This window comes from Furipterus horrens, unplaced genomic scaffold (assembly GCF_987537825.1).
Source record: "Furipterus horrens unplaced genomic scaffold, mFurHor1.1.pri manual_scaffold_6, whole genome shotgun sequence".
Classification (NCBI taxonomy): Eukaryota; Metazoa; Chordata; class Mammalia; order Chiroptera; family Furipteridae; genus Furipterus; species Furipterus horrens.
The window spans coordinates 13,203,545-13,220,673 of record NW_028327176.1 but is presented as its reverse complement, the minus strand read 5'-3'; the positions used below and the strand labels follow the sequence as shown (position 1 = coordinate 13,220,673).

Sequence of the window (17,129 nt, the reverse complement as noted above, 5' to 3'; positions counted from 1 at the left end):
TCGTTCATATCCATGAGGTTTTTCTTTTTTGCTCAATCCCTCCACTCCCTCACCAGCTCCCTGACCCTGTCAGCTGTCAGCCTGCTCTCTAAGAGTCTGTCTCTCGTTTGCCATTTATATCCACCCTACCTTTCTCCCGGGGCAGACTCTTACTCCCCTTTAGCTCAGGTTATGTCAGTAGCCTTGGAAAAGTCTCCCTGCTTCCACCTCTCTGTTCTGGGCCTCCGTTAATACTGCTAGCTGGGATCTTCAAAGCACAGGCCCGAAGCTAGGCTTTCCTAGCGCCTTTAGAATAAAGTCCAAGCTCCTCAGCTTGACTGTTAAGAGTCTTCCTCAACCTTCCCCTGACTCACCATTCCACCCAGCCATGCCCACCATGCCTGCCACACCTGCCACTCCTGCTCTAGACCAACTCCAGGTGGACTGGCTTTCTATCCCCCTGACTCTCTGCTCTCTCCCCTTGACCTCCTCCATGGGCCCCCACCACTACCCATCAGCCCCACCTTCCTCCAAGCCCCCCTCCTCCTGGTGAGGGAGATGGAGAGAGAACTAGAGTAAAAAGGTTTGCATTGTAGTGACAGCGTGTGGCGGTCCACACCTCTGCAGGACCCACTAGCAAGTCTGAAATCAAGCTATCCCTGTATAGAAGCAAGACCAAAAACTATTCACTTATGTGATCATTTTTTAAGATTATTTATTTCTTTATTTTTAGAGAGAGGGGAAGTGAGGGAGAAAGAGAGGGAGACAAACATCAATGGGTGGTTGCCTCTCACATGCCCCGAACTGGGGACCTGGCCCGCAACTCAGGCATGTGCCCTGACTGGGAATCGAACCAGCGACCTTTTGGTTTGCAGGCCGGCGCTTAACCCACTGAGCCACACCAGCCAGAGCTCTATGATCATTTTAAATAATAAAATTAGGCCAGACTCTCAAGAAAAAGGACATGAATATAGCGTACATGCTGATTATATAAATCGCTTTGACATAGAACAAAGCAGGTTCATGCAAGTGAGGATGACGTTATGCTACATTGAACCTAAAACCAATATGGGGATGATAACATTAAACATTTAATCCTAATTTTACCCGCCCTCTTGTTAAAAACATTCTGTGGCCAGCAGAGCCGCTTAGCATTATTCCACTGCCCTCAGAACTTCAGTTCAAAATTGGCATCGTTCTGTTAAAAATAGCTGTTGCAATACCTACAGTCTCACTGGGGGCTCTAATAAGGAACACTCAGAGAAGAAAAACCTGTTAGAGCCGAGGTCTCTCTTCACCCTCCCCGTCTTTCCCTGCCCAGTGCCTCACTCATCATCATGACCTTCCTCATCACTGACTGTCACTGACAGTTTGAAAGAGCAGAATATTTGCATGCAGAAAGTCTGAGGGGCCATGTCTCCTTGCCATCATGCAGATGTCTGTATTTATGGTTTGACCACATGGACATGATCCTTGGATGTTGGACCCAGTGGCAAAGCCACCCTCTCCTGCCCCACTGCCTCCCTGCAGCATCGCCCCATTCCAGTTGTGTGTGAACTCTGTGCTCATGGGTGTTTAGCATCAGGGATGATAACCAGATGTCGGTGAATTCTAGGTATTTTCCATCGGCATGGACTGTGATGGGCAGTGAAAAAGAAGAGCAAGAAAAAAACAACAATTCTTCATCTTTTTCTCCTTCTTCTTTGTGCATTTCCCAGCCAATGTAGCCTGTCCGCTAGCACACCCTTAGAAACAGGAAAGCAAGGCAGGTAACAGCAGTGCTGCCTGAGACGCAGGCACAGGTGACAATGACCACAGAGCGTTGACCATGTACAGACCCCATGTTACGTTCTGCCAAGTTCCCCAGTGCCTGGAGGCCAGCAGGGTGGGGATGCCAACACCCAGAGGAATGGGCTGCACCCTGTAGAGCCTGGCCCCAGAGCTGACCTGGTAGGGCTCCTGAGAGACACACCTTCTCCAGAAGGACCTTGAACCTGGTTGGAGGACTGGGGTGACCCTTCCAAGATACCAGATTCCTGCTACCTGAGGAGATTCATCCTTCCCTCCACTAGCTGAGGTCAACCAGTAATTTGGGGCCCCTAAAACCCAGAAGGTTCTGTCCAGGAGTAAGCTTCATCAAACACATTCAAGTGGCCCAGAAGCTCTTTGTCAAGGCCACTGCTCTTTGAATGATCCTTGGGCAATGACTAGCCTCACTGAAGCTGCCCCTTCTCTCCTGCCTGCTGGTCCTCATCTCCAACCCTGGATCAGCCTTTCCTCTCCAACTAAATCCACTTCCCAGATTTTGTTTGCCCCTTTCTCCTTTCCTGGAGGCCTCCCTGGCTCCCAGTGCCACTCCTTACTGAGCACAGGTGCTCAAGCAGACCAGCTGCCTATCCTGGAGTTCAATACAAGGTACTTCTTGCCTCACCCCTACACACCAGAGCCTCTGTGTGTTTTCCTCAGTAGTTATAACTCACCTTCTGCCTTGACCCTTGACCCTGAGGTTCCTATTGTTACAACCTGCCAAGTGTCCTCTTCAGAACTAGGATGCTGCCTATGAACCCCAGTATATCCCAGATTCCTCAGGCCCCGTCCTTCTTACCTGCTGGGAAGCCCTGCTAGTATATTCAGGGCCATTAATTGTCACCTGCTGCTGTGGCTTGTAAACTGTTCTTGCCTTGTCCCTTGGGCCCCTGAAATGGGCTAGTCCTCACCACCTCCTTCCTGTTCCATTCTGCCCCAAGTACTCAATCAGGCCAGTTAAATTTCCCAGACCTATTGCCACACTGGACACCTTCCAGGGCACCAAGCCCAGGTAAGATCTCTTCTGAGATGCACCTGTCTGAGCCTAGTCCTTCTGAGCAGGTATCACCGAGAGAAGCCTGTGCTCTGTTTCCTTTGAGGGTGTAGGATATACCCTGGAAGGTTATGATAAGGAAGGACCAAGGCAGCAAGCACTGCGCTGGGGAGTCCCAAGGTTCCACTGACTTCTTCTAATCTAAGATATGTTGAAACGTTCATCATTACAATCCTTCCAACCTTAGTATTGGAATTAAAGATGGTGAATAAAGGATAGTGTGTTCAAAGAACTGGGCTTCAGTCTTCTCTACTTTTCAGTTTCACCTCTACCATAATTTTGACTTTCCCTCAAAATTTCCACTCCTGGTCAGTAGCCAATTCTTTCTTTTTCTAGCAAAGGATGGTTTTTTCTTATCAAGATTTTTCTGGGAATTTTTTTTACAGGAAAAGGAAAAGCAACAATCTAAGCTCTGGGGTTTGGGAGGTCTTCTAGTTTCTTCTCTTGCCAAACCCCACCCCACCCCTTCCTTTCCCTCATTTAAACTCTATAAAATAATGGTGACACCTTCATACAGAAGGATGCTGGGATGACTCATCAGTGAAGTGAATTGCACGCTGCCTGCCCCCATTTCCCACCTGCCACGTTTGGTTACCAGAATATGTCCAGGTTTGTTTGCAGGGAAAGTCTATCCCCTTTGGAAGGGCCCCAGGCCTGCAAGATTCAGTCTGCTTCACTGGCCTGCACAATGGGCCTGAAACATGCTGGAACTGGGCCCACAAGGCACAGCAGTGTTCCTGGACTGTGACTATGATGGCCTCTGAAGGTCAAGGCTATAAGAAGAAGGGCAAGGCTATAGTGAGCCAGGAATGGCTGGCCCCTGGAACAGGGAGGAATGGGGACTTTGTTCACTGAAGGAGCTCAAAGACCCAGTGCTGCTTTTGTATTTGAAAGATACTCTGATTCATTGGTAAATACGCCCAGAGATGACTTTTATAATATTGAATACTATTTTAGTCTAATAATATTAAATAATAATTTAATATTAGTTGAAAGTTTACATAGATTAAAAAATTAACATTTTATAAGCATGGGCAGGAGAATTTCAGAGTAGAGAGGCTGTGTTTCTTATGGTTGCTCAGTGTAGAAATTAGCTCAGGGGTACCTAAAGGATGGTTTCTGATGTCTCAAAAAGTAAATTTAGAAGATGCAATGACTGCTGTTATTTATATGCTTGGATTTGCAAAGCTGACTCATGTGCAAGACAGTTTTGACATACACTAAATGAAATTGAGTTATTGTGGAGCCTTGTGTTGTAGTCAATGCAATTCCTATCAAAATACCAACGTCATTCTTCTCAGAACTAGAACAAATAATCCTAAAATTTATGTGGGACCACAGAAGACCCCAAATAGCTGAAACAATCTTGAGAAAGGAGAACAAAGTTGGAGGTATCATGCTCCCTGATCTCAGACTATACTACAAATCTATAATAATCAAACAGTATGGTGCTGGCACAAAAATAGACACAAAAATCAATAGAATAGAAGACAGTTCAGAAGTAAACCTTTGCTTATATGGTTAACTAATCTATGATAAAAGAGGTAAAAGTATACACTGGGGTATGAAGTTCTCTTCAACAAATGGTGTTAGGAAAACTAGACAGATACATGCAACAAAAGGAAACTGGACCACTCTCTTACCCATATACAAAAATAAACTCAAAATGGCTTAAAGACTTAATTGTAAGCCCTGAAACCATAAAAATCCTAGAAGAAAACATAGGAAGTAAACTATCTGATATCAGTCTGATAAATATCTTTTTGTTAATATCCCCTCAAAAAGAGGAAACAAAAACAAAAAACAAAAAACAAATGGGATTATATCAAACTAAAAACCTGCACAGCAAAGGAAACCTTCAACAAAGCAAAAAGGCAACCTACTGAATGGGAGAATATGTTTGCAAATGATATATTCTGATAAGGGGTTGATATCTAAAATATATAAGAAACTCATACAACTCATACAGCTCAATAACAAAAAACAAACAATTTGCTCAAAAATATGGTCAGAGGACATGAAAAGACATTTCTCCAAAGAAGACACACAGATGGCCAACAGACATATGAAAAGATGCTCAACATCACTAATCATCAGGAAAATGCAAATCAAAACCACAAGATACCATCTCACAACAGTCAGGATAACTATTATCAAAAGGTCAACCAAAAATGTGTTGGTGAAGATGTGGAGAATAGGGAACCCTCTTGAACTGTTGATGGGACTGCAAATTGGTGCAGCCCCTATGGAAATAGTATGGAGATTCCTCAAAACACTAAAAATAGATATACCATACAGCCTAGCAATTCCACTACTGGATATTTATGCAAAGAATTAAAAAAGATATATGCATCCCCCTTTTTTCATTGCAGCATTATTTACAATAGCCAAGATATACAAGCAACCTAGTTGTTCACTGATAACTGAGTAGATAAAGAAAATGTAATATATCTCACACACACACAAAAACATACACAGGAATATTATGCAGCAATAAAAAAGAATGAGGTCTTGCCATTTGTGAGAACATTGATGGATCTAGAGGATATTATGCTATATGCTAAGTGAAATAAGGCAGGCATAGAAAGACAAATACCATATGGGTTCATTTATGTATGGAATCTAAAAACAAAGCAAAACAAAAAATGAACAAAACAAAAACAGACTCATAGAAAGAGACCAAAGGATGGTTACCAGAAGACATGGGGAGGGGTACAAGTAAAAAGGGGAAGGGAAATATAGTCAATAATATTGTGATCCGATTCGGGATCGGACTGCACAGCCATTCTCGGCGGTGCAGATAGACTCTCAAGAAGCTACGCCATCGTCTCTCGAGACGGACGGCTGCCGACGACGATTGTGATCAGTTTACACAGTGGCAGATGATTACTAGAATTAGTTGGGTGATCAATCACATCATAAGGTATAAAAAATGTAGAATCTCTATATTGTACACCTGAAACAAATATAACCAATATAAGATTATGTACCAACTATACTGAAATTTAAAAGTGTATTTAATTTAAAAAGTTAATTAACCAGAAAAATAAAAAATAAAAAAGAAGACAGTCCTGGCTGGTGTGGCTCAGTTGGTTGGCTGTCATCCTGCAAAACCAAAGATCACCAGGTCGATTCCTGGTCAGGGCACATGACTGGGTTGCAGGTTTGGTCTCCAGTCAGGACACATGCAAGAGGCAATCGATTTACATTTCTTTCTCACATCAATGTTTCTCTCCCTCTCTTTCTCCTTCCCTTCCCCTCTCTCTAGAATTAATAAAAGAAAAAAAAATTTTTTAAACAACAAAGACTAGCTGATCAAGGATTTTTAAGTATTTGCCTAATGTTCAAAGATGGATATGACTTGGATGACAACATAAAGAGCAAATCTTTGAGTTCGTCCTTTATTATACTTACAGAATATGGACCTGACTTTAGAGTGACAGGCAGCTTTCACACTAAAAGCCCATGGTGAGAGCTTTACCATAATCTTTAAGAGGGGTCTTTTGCTACTTGCTTTTCACTTAGGGGTATTAACCTGACTCTTAGCACCTTAGTTCGGTTTGGGAGTTCCCCGTTCACTTTGCCTCCACTGCATTTTCTTTGTATAGGGAAGTACTTTACTTTTCCACATGGTTTGGCTCTACAGGTAGAAAACTGGCCACCCTGTAACAGGCACCTGAGCCCACACTCTGAGTCCAGGATGGCTTGTGAAGCTCTCCCCTCTGGCAAAATAGAATTGTTTCAACTCTTACTTCTCTTTCCTATGAATTCAGGCACTTGGTTTGTTTCAGATTGCTCAGGACTCACATTTATTTGTACCATCCAGTTTCTAAGCACTCCTAAACCTGATTATCAGACACTCACGTTATTTAGGGTACAAAGAGACTAAAAAATACATTGGCCCCAGCAATATGGAACTGTTTTTTCTCTCTCATGTAACAGTCAAGACTGAGTCTGTGTGCTCTGTGCCATGGGACCATCCAAGGACTTTCATCTCTGGGTGTCCAGCTGTTACCATGTCACAGCTGGCAGGAGGAGGGACAAAGAGGACATGGAGGACAATTCTGTCTTTTAAGCAAGTAATGTTGACATTGCTCACCTTCCTTCTCCTCACTTTAATGGCAACATTTTAGTCATGTGACCTCACCTAGCAGCAAGAGAGTCTGGGAAATGTTCCTCATGAGCAGCCACAAACTCAGCTAAAATTCTGAATTACCACGGAAAGGGAGAGAAAGGGTTTCCAGGGGTGACACCTAGTATTCTGTCCCAGAAACCTAACTTCTTAAAGAAAATTATAAATATATAAGTCAAATAATTTTTGACATATTTGCAGCAGCCTCTTCATTAGAAATTAAAAGATAGCCTTTTAAAAAAATGAATGTCTACCTTGTTTTCTTTAGAATGCAAATCGTTTGTAAGTGGAGGAAGTATCTTTCACCATTTACCCTGCCTGACCATGAGCTCTTTTTGCCACTATCATGGGACAAATGTTGGGGTGAGCTTCGACATGCACTCCTAATTCAATGTGAGAGAGAAACATTGATCAGTAGCCTCTTATACACACCCATCTGGGAACCAAGTCTGCAACCTAGGCATGTGCCCTGACTAGGAGTCAAACCTGTGACCTTTCAGTTTATGAGATAATAATACTCCAACCAACTGAGCCACAACAGCCAGGGCTAAAGAGGTTTTTATTTGGTTGTCAAAAAACAAGATGGGCTGACTTAACTGGTAAGCTATTCCCCATCAGATGTTGCATATTTCTAGTTCTGAAGGTATTCACTCAGGTTTTAGACTTCAGAAGAATTAAGTAGTTAGGGACTTTGAATTGACACAGGCCACCTTCTTCATAAGGTGAAAAACATTCTAATTCTGTGTTTATCTTATCCTACGTGGGGTAAAAATTCCCCCTAGGTAGGGTGACAACATGGTAACGCTGTCAACCATACTGTTTGTGTAGATCATCATAGAACTTCTGAGACCTTCAACTACAAAACTTGCAAATTTTATGTTCCTTAACCTTGGCAGTTGGCTGCTCCAGGACCATCTCAGATTCTTCATTAACTTTCTTCACAAAGTTATTCACTGCCTTCCTGCCTCCCACCTTGAGCTATCTCTTCCCTTCTGTGGAACCCTCATGGGGTGTCGTATTGATTTTCTCGTAGCATTTCTTATTCTCCCTTTAGAGGAGATATCTGTGTACTTATCTCATCATCAGCCTCTAGGCTCTTTAACTTGAAGTACTTCTTCATCTTCACACCCCCTGCACTGCCTAGGATAGAGCTTTTCCTCAGTGGGTGCTCAACAAACACTTCTTGACTTGGATCAAGTAATTCTCTGATCTCGCTGTCTTTGGCGTCTAGTCCTTTTGCTTGTATTTACTCATGAAATGGTACCTTCATCTGTCCTCAGGGTCTTCAGCTGTGAAGCGAGGGGCCGGGGGAGTTGGCCCTTAGGCTCTCTGCCAGCTCTGATTCTTGTGCTGGGCTGCAGTGGGCACTTGACAGAATGGCATCTGGGCATTGACAAGCCCCCTTTCCCGGATGTTGCCCAGGAAGTCACTGCCCCGCCATGCAGTGTGCGAGGCTGAGTGATGTGTGGGTGCTGTTTCCTCAGGTCCGTGTGCATCGCCATGGAGGCGCTGGACCAGCTGCTCATGGCCTGCCACTGCCAGAGCATCAACTTGTTCGTGGAGAGTTTCCTCAAGATGGTGGCCAAGCTGCTGGAGTCAGAGAAGCCCAACCTGCAGATCCTCGGCACCAACTCGGTGAGCAACCGCCCGAGGGGCTCTGGAGGGGAGAGAGCGGGGAGGGGAGGGTGGAACCTCTGGGCCAGCACTCAGGTCTGTTCCTGTTTGATTTCTGACCCTCAGTACAACTCAGTGCTTGTCTTAGTTTCCCCTTTTTGTGTGAATAAGGATGTATTTAGTTTTTATTTGAATATAAATATTTGAGTTATATAGTATAATTTATGTAACTATATCATACATAATATAAATTAAAAAATAAAGTTCACCATATTAAAGCATATGGTTCAGTAGTTTTAAAATAGTCACAAGGCTATGCAAGCATTGCTATTATATAATATAGTCAGATTTTACCTTCAGACTCATGCCCTTCAAACTATTTTTAGCAATAGATTTTTCCCTTAAATAATTTTAAGTGGGGCCCTAAGAGAGATAAAAATAGATGGGAAGTGATGGGAGGGGATACCGCGCACCTTCATAGCCCAGCCCCTGGCTCCACAGGGCATGCTTTGAAACCTAGCCCAGGTTACGCCTTTTTCAAAACTAGAATAAGGGGACATCCACAGGACAGAAGTGCCGGGTAAGTGGAAGGATCACGGGGAAGCAGGAGTCCAGGCTCCTGACTTAGTTCTGCCCTTACCTAGCTGCGTAAGTTCCAGTGAGTTGCCTTCTGTGGGCCTCAGTCCTGTCATGGATACCATGAGGAGAGTGAATTGTCCAAACTCTGGACTGCTGGTCTCTATACAGTGACTGCTGTCGTGAGAGGTGAGGGTTCTGGGCGAGGAGAGCCATCGGGTGTTGTCTGTACCATCCCATGGGTGTCCATACATACTTGAATGTTGTAGTTGCTTTCTGTGGTTCCTTGCCCTCTCTCTTAGTTCCTCTTCAGGGCATATTTTCAGCTCCAGGTCTTCAGGCAGCTTGGTGTTAAGAGCTCTGATTTGTAACTATTTTACAGACATCACACAAAAAACGTTTAAGGAGTCCCCTCTTAGCATTCCCCTCCTGACTGCTCTGAATTTTTCTTGCACAGACCTTGACTGCTTTTCTGTTCTATATAAGTTGACTTCACCAGAAAACAGTCTTCCAGCGTGGCTTCCTAAGACCAAAAGTCACCACCTAGGCCCTTCTCTTTCCTTTGCGAGCCGGCTGCCTTTGACGAATTACATATATGGTAGCTGAGGGTGAAGTCTTTTGTCAGGTTGCCCTGACAACAGCTTCAGATACTGTTTTACTTGTCCTGTTTCAGATAACTGTAGTCTAGAAGAGAACATCGGAATAAAAAATAAACCAGTCATCCAGAGGGCGTGTCCCCACAGGGGATGCAGAAGCAGGTGGCCACCAGCTCTTGCTTTCCCCACAGCAAATCTTAGTCTGGGGTGCGCGTGTTGTTCACTATAGCCTTGACAATTCAGGGCCCTGAGAATTCCTAGATTCCCCATCACAGTGAATCATTGCATCAGCAAGAGAGCGCGTGAACTAATGATCACTGTACTGCAGACTGTGAAGATTATGTAAGGACAAGCAATTATAAGTAAGTCCGGTTGAATAATTGCAGTAGACCCAGAGTCTAGCTTCGGAGGCAGCCTTTGCTAGTGGCTGTCTTTCATCCAGATGCTCTTTCCAGCCCTCTAAGCCTGGAAGCTCCTCGAGCCTTCCCAAGAAGAGCATTCTTTTGTTCCTCATTATTTTGGAACTGCCAGCATGCTAGTGCTTGATATAATCTTAGAGAGTCGAGCTTAGGAGTTTCAACTGGTTTTCCTGGGAGTTGTGGGTGCAATGGGACAGGGGCTGCAGGAGAAGGAATAGAACTCTGCATGGAAGCTTGCAACACTTCATTTGGATAAAGCGTTTTACTGCCCGAAAGCTGAATGGAAACAAGGAAGGAGGGAAAAAGAGGAAGAAAGAAGGAAAAGAAAAAGAAAGCTAGATTTATCTACCACCCCCACTTCGCTAGAGTTTTCTGCCCTGAAACAGGGCCCGAAGAACTCAAATAGCTGGTCTGTGCTTGCACAGCAGGAGCACTGGCGTTGCAGGTGATTTGTGGCAATCTGTTCGGCCCTGTGCTGGGTGCTCGGCCCAGTGCGCGGTCCTCTCCCTGGAGCCCGGCTGTGGCACCAGCCTCCCTGCGGTCACGTTCACCCCAAGTCACCTCTGCCTCCTGTAGCATTTCCCTCAGCCCTGGTTTGGCAGCCTGGATCAGCTCAGAACAAATATCATCCCTCTGCAGAGAGTGTCTTCAGAAACCCAACCCCCTTCAGGGTCCCAGACCTGGCCAAGGACAGAGTGTCCTGGAGAGATTTGGATACCTACAGGTTCCCAGGTCTCAGCCACACCTACTAAGCATCCCTGGAGGGAGCACCCGGGAGTCTAGATTTTAGTTTCCCTGCCTCCTTTCTTTCTTTCCTTCTTCCTTCCCTCCCTCCCTCCTTTCCTTCTTCTTTCCTTCCTTCCTTTCTTTTTCTTTCTTTCCTTCTTTCTTCCTATATTCATTATTTCTCTCTCCATGTCTGTACCCTTTTCCTTTCTCTGGTTCCTTCTCTGAGTCCAAACATAAGTCTAAGTCTCTTCCAGTGTAAAAATAAATACACAAATGTGGGGGGTGGAAACCTCAAATTTTATCTTCTTCAAAGCCACAAAATACCTTGAGCTCACCTGGCAAAACTATCATTCTCTAATTTAAAAAAAAAGAATTTAGTCCAAATTTTCTAACTTTCCTTAATAGTCCCCATATTTTCTTTTGTTGTCATCTTTAAAAATCAGGAGTCAACGGAGGTCATGGGTTTCCTTTGTCTTCTATGTGTCTTATATGTCTTAATCAGTCCCAGCCACTCTCCTGGCCTCCTTTGTGTCTCACGACATGGGCCTTTTGAAGAGACCAGGTTGGTGGCTTTGTAGGATCCCCCCTTCTGGATGTGTCTGTCATTTCCTTGTGGCGTCCTTCGTGTGGCTCTCCTGCCTCCGGTACTTCCCACAAACTGGAAGTAGATCTGACCGCTTGATTGGATACAGTCAAAGACTTTTGGCCATATGACATCGTGGGGGTGCTGGGGATGGCACTGAGTGTCACACCAGGAGCACCAGTGCCTGGTGTCCCGCTTTCATGGATGCCAAGTGCAATCCCAGGTTAGGGGTCGCTCTGTTGGAAAAGCACCTTTTGGTCCTTGCAGTTAGAATTTTGTGAAACCATGTAAATAACCATTCCCCATTTGTCCTGCAGCCCATGTCTAGTCCTTGGTGGCATCTCTCCCTGATGATTGCACCTTCTTCGTACTCCCTTGACTTCCTGGCCCTGTCACTCTAGCTCTTCCCACCTGGGTCCTTTTTCTTAGTGTCTATGGTTGGCTGAATAATGGTCCCCCAAGGGTGTCCATGTTTTAATCCCTGGAATCTGTGAATATTACCTTATATGATAAAAGGGACTTTGCAGATATGATCAAGTTAAGGATCCTGAGATAAGAAGATTATCCTGGACTATCCAGGGGGCCCAATGTAATCACAAGGATCTTTATAAGAAGGAGGCCAGAGGACCAGAGTCAGACAGGTGACATCATGAGGCAAGTAGAGGGAGAGGGAGAAAGAGAGTTGAAGATGCTACTCTGCTGCCCTTGAAGATGGAGGAAGGGACCATGAGCCCAAGGATGAAGGTGGCTTCCAGAAGCTAGAAAAGTTAAGAATGCTGATGCTCCCCTGGAGCACCCTGCAGACCCATTTTGGACTTCTGATCTCCAGAACTGTAAAATAATAAATTTGCGTTGCTTCTAGCCACTACATTGTGGTCATTTATTACAGCAGCAATAGGAAACTAATGCAGTTTCTTTCCATGATTCTCTTCCTCCATGTGCCCCTGCAATGTCTGTGGTCTCCAAGGGTGGTTCCATCCTCTGCTCATTCTTATACGTATGCCACCCATGGACAATTTCATCATCTCTTGTGTTTTAAATTGTCATGTAGAAAACAGAAGTGCTTCCATCTCCAGCATCAGTGTAGAAATCAGCCCTGCGGGAGACCAGCAGGCTAGCAGTGGGTTCCATGAAGGCAGGCCACATCAGAACTGAGAGGTCCTTAAAGCAGCTCAGGTCACGGGGACAGCTCCAGCAAATGACAGCGTGCTAGAGCACAGGCAGTGGGCGCTTCCCTAGCTCCGTATGGGCCTTGCAGGGCTGCTCAGGGCCAGAGGGACTGGGCTTCCCCAGGAGATCTTAAAACCACACCAGTTATGCAAAGTCTTGAAGGAGGGAAGGCGTAGTGGGGACAGACAGAAGAGGCTGTCCTAGGTCTTAGCATGACTCTGTCTTGGCTGGCGGTCAGGAGATTGGCAGCACACGGCCACGTCACAGTGGGCTGATGTGGTCTGCTTCTCTGGCTTCAGTGAAAACTCTTCCCGGGAGTCGCTATAAACAAGAGCAGTTGGGAGACCGAGGCAGGGGGTGTTAGTGTCAAAGCCATGTGGTTTAACAAGATCTGCTTTCCTGCTAGAATGGCATTAGGGATTCCTCCTCATGTAGGTAAACACAGCAAAGAAGCCTGCGGTCTTGGATCAGGGGAGAGTTGCGGTTCTCCCTCGGCCCGGCATTTGAAACTACGGTTCTGTTGTTGAGAGCTGGAAGCTGTGAGGCTCAGGATGCCCGTCTGTGGGAGGAAAGGCTAACTTCTGCTTGGAGAGGCTCCGCGAGCACTGAAGCGTGAGACCAGCCAGCACAGCTTCCGTTTTCCAGACCCGGGGAGAGCTGGTTTTGCAATGTCAATATTTGGAGCTTCTCTCTCTCTATTGACCCAGGCCCTTAATAACTCTCAGTTTTCACACCGTTGTGGCTCCTTCCTGTCTGCGCCACAGTGATCTGCTCCAGCAAGCTTGGCACCATTTGGAGCGTATAAAGAGCTGAAACTTTGATCTTGAAAGGGTGGCCCTAGCAGTACTCATGGCCTTTGAAGCGTCACATGTTCAGGATTTTCAGTTCGTTGCTATGGAGACCTTTCACATCATTGTAATATCTTAAAAAAAAACAAACCCAACTTTGTTATTTCACAATCTCATCATTAGGCAAGTAACATTTTTATAAAAGCCATTTATAAGGTATGGATTAGCAATGGTAGAGGTGAAACAGACAGAAAGTTGCTGCTTGTAAAAAAACTAGTGAGCAGCGGATAGGCAAGTGGCCCTGGCGAAAAGTCACGGAGTGTTGACAGCCAGCCAAAAAGGCCCTGAGGGGGAGGGGCGGGCGGTGACAACTGTGAACTGTGGTCGGCTGGTCACACCCAGTCTCCAAGGCAGCTGCCCTCAGAGCCCCCCTTTACGGATGGGAGACTGAGGCCCAGGGAGTCTAGGGAGCATGCCCTAGACCAGCCTCCCCAGTAAGTGGAGGCGCTGGGATTCAGAAGTGAAGTTTGGCCCCGGGCCCCTTCTTGTCATTCTGACTCGGTGCTGCCTGTTATAAGAGGAACGAAGCCCTTAGTCACTTCGACACCTTAGAGCCTCAACCCCATCTCGGCACAGTTCCCAGGTGGACTTCCACAGAGCCCCCATGAAGCGCCCCGATTTCACCCTCTGAACCACGATCACCAACGTTTCTGTTTGGCCTCCTCCTGTCAGCCCCCAGAAGACTCGGGAACAGCTTTGGCTGGGCTCTTTAGGAGCTCCACGCATGGGGACACCACGAGCCAAGGTCACTGGGGCTGCTGTGTCTGTCCTATCATTCCTTCAGTCTTGGAGAAGGGAAAGCTCCTCCTATCAAGCCATCAAGCCAAGGATTTCTAAGGTTGCTCAGAGACCCTGGTACCAAAAAGATGCCTGTTATTAGCTAACCATGGTGCGGCCCATGATATAATAAATGGAGCGTGCACCCTCTGTATGGCATTAAGTACAACCCCATTGCTAGACTTCGTAACAGACCAAGAGTCCCAGTGAGTGTGGGGATGGAATGGTCAACATCCTGAGCCTCGAGGCTGCAGCCTCACAGCCAGTCCTGGGCCCCAGAGATGGAGACATGGCAGGGTCACCATCCATCCCATGGTTCAAGCCCACAGCCCTCCAGTTCAAAGGAGGTGGCCATCTCTCCAGCCTTGGCTGACCTCCGCTACCAAGAACGAGCTTCCCTACATTTTCCCAGCAAACTGCTTCAGCTTCCTCCCTCCCAGCTGCTTCAGAACATTTCCATATCTACTGGCTGAGCTTACCAGTAAGGAGACAAAGGGCCTGGGCTGTAGATCCCCTGACCCAGGAGAGGGGGTTGTCTTCAGAACACAGGTACCTGAGCCCTATCCCTACTCTTGTTCAAGAGCCCTGGGGTAGCTCAGAAGTCAGCATTTTCAATTGGATCTCAGGTTGTTTCAATGCACAGTAAAATTTAAAAATCACAGGTAGAGGGCAGAGAGCATCACAATATCAGATTTCCCAAGCCTGAGGCCCAGCTCTGCCTGACCCAGGCTGGTTGGCCTGAAATAATTCCCTTGCTCCCCTGGTGCCTCAGTTTCCTCCCCTCACAATGGGAGCCGCATAGGCCCTGCTCCACTCACTGGTTTGCCAAAATCCACGTGAGATAAGGGATGTTCTGACAGGCTGGAAAATGGCCCCCAAAAGATGTCCACATGCCAGTGCCTGGAACCTGTGAATGTCACTTTGTGTGGAAACCAGGAGTCTGCAGATGTGACCAAGTTCAGAATCAGGAGAAGGGGATATCGTGCTGGTTGGTCCAGGCGGGCCCTGAATGCCGTCACGTGGGAGCGAGGCGCAGGGAGACCTGATGCAGAGAACGAGACGTGAAGATGAGAGCTGAGACTGGAGCAACGCAGCCCCAGGAAACTAAGACCCTGTGTAAGCTGCGAGGGCTGGAGCAGAATTTAATGTTGTCGTTACTTTGAATATTGGTGTTAACTGCTTCTTTCCAATGTTGCTGCCATTCACACCTGGTGGTAAAGATGGGGCACAGGGCCTTGTGGTTCCTCCTGACGCAAACTCCCGTGGCTCTAAATAGCTTCTTCAAGCACCAATGCCTTTTGGGTATTTTGACAGCTTCCAACAGAACAAGGTGTGAGTTCAAACCGAGCAGACAAACTTCACCATAACCGTATCTGAAACTTGTTTTTCTGGTCCGGAGTGCAGGGGTGGACCAGGGAAGGATGGAGCGTGACCTGTTAAGTGATGTCTCCAATGCATTGGGACATGGCCCCTCCAACACTTGTTCAGTGACCGTGCGGTGCCGGTTCTGTAGGACTCATGAGAAGTTTAAGCCTACTTGAAATAAGAGCTTTCCTAAGAATAAGTCTGGAATTCACATACTTCCTGACATTACAGGAGCTTGGGGAGCTTTTCTTACTTTTCTCTCCCTTATTCATATTCCTGGGACGTGGTAGATATATGCATTTTAAAGAGAAGATAAACCAATGTTGGGCCATTTCTTCCTGGCCTTGGAGTGATGGCTGCTGGGGCTCCCACTCCAGCCCCACCCCCTTGTCCCTCAGCGATGTGCTCTGTCCCACCCTTTTCACTAAGTGACCTTCAGTCCCCTAATGGTACTTCAGGGGCTTGGCCATCACCTTCCAACTCCACTGCTGTCTGTCACCATCCCCACACTCCCACCCTCCGGCGCCAGTGCGTGGAGGGGTGGCTATAACTCCTTTCCCTCTCTCTGAATTTGTGATGTGTTGTGTGCATGATTCATACGGCCCATCTGGCTCCTCCTCTGTGATTGCCTCTCTGGGTCTGTGTTGGTGGCATGGAGAGGACAAGGGTCACACCACACCTGAGCCTAGCCCCAGAGCTGACGGAGCAGACCACAGCCACTGTCACCATGTTCATCACAGTGCTGTCCCCGAGCATTCCTCAGGGCCAGGCACTGCACTGGCCCTTCAACCCCTCACTTAGCCCTGGGACCACGTTGTGGCATCTGTCCTGGTGTCCCCGTGCTAAAGATGAGGGAACAGTGGCTCAGAAGGCACATGACTTGTCCCTAGTTGCACAGATGACAAGATGCACAGCTGGGTGTCTGGTTGTCGGTCCAGCAGGTGTAGGGGGAGCATAGGTTAGTTAAGTAGAAGAACCCTTATATCACAATCAAAATTTGAGAAAACTCAAAAATCAAGTTTCTGAGGGAAAAGAGTACAGAAGAGTAAAAATCCAGGGACACAGATGGCCCCCAAGGAAAAGAATAAGGGTCTTTCCAGTGATGTTAGCCACTGTGGCTTGCTCTGTGGGAATAGATTCAGATGAAACCTCTGGCCAAGTCTAGAAAGTGGCCACTATGGGTTCAGAGAAGGAACCCCCACGCCTGTTTCCTACCCTTTGTGGCTGTCACCGAATTTTCCACTTTTAAAAATTGATTGTAATCTCAATTCTAACTGTACAGCCGGGGGGAAGGGGGGGGTCATAGTTGAAATATTTAGCAGCCTGGCCAACACAGACAATGGCCCGGTCAGAACAGACCCCAGTTCAGAACAGACCCCAGGCGTGAGCAGCACTCAGGCCACGCCACTGGCCACACCCCCTGACCAGCCAGCAGTCCTGCTCATGGCTCCACAGCACCAGCAGGAAAGTCAACGTTGAAA

General features: G+C 46.6%; 1 protein-coding gene across 6 annotated transcripts in view; it reads left to right on the top strand.

Annotated features, from left to right (window-relative positions):
* The window catches only part of EFR3B (EFR3 homolog B), an 80,192-nt gene that overhangs the window by 34,282 nt on the left and 28,781 nt on the right, over positions 1–17,129 (top strand). For all 6 annotated transcript variants that reach the window (XM_090280966.1, XM_090280965.1, XM_090280963.1 and 3 more), the window contains exon 4: positions 8,456–8,606. In XM_090280966.1, coding sequence (XP_090137092.1) covers positions 8,456–8,606 — 151 coding nt within the window. The remainder of the gene's footprint in view (positions 1–8,455; positions 8,607–17,129) is intronic.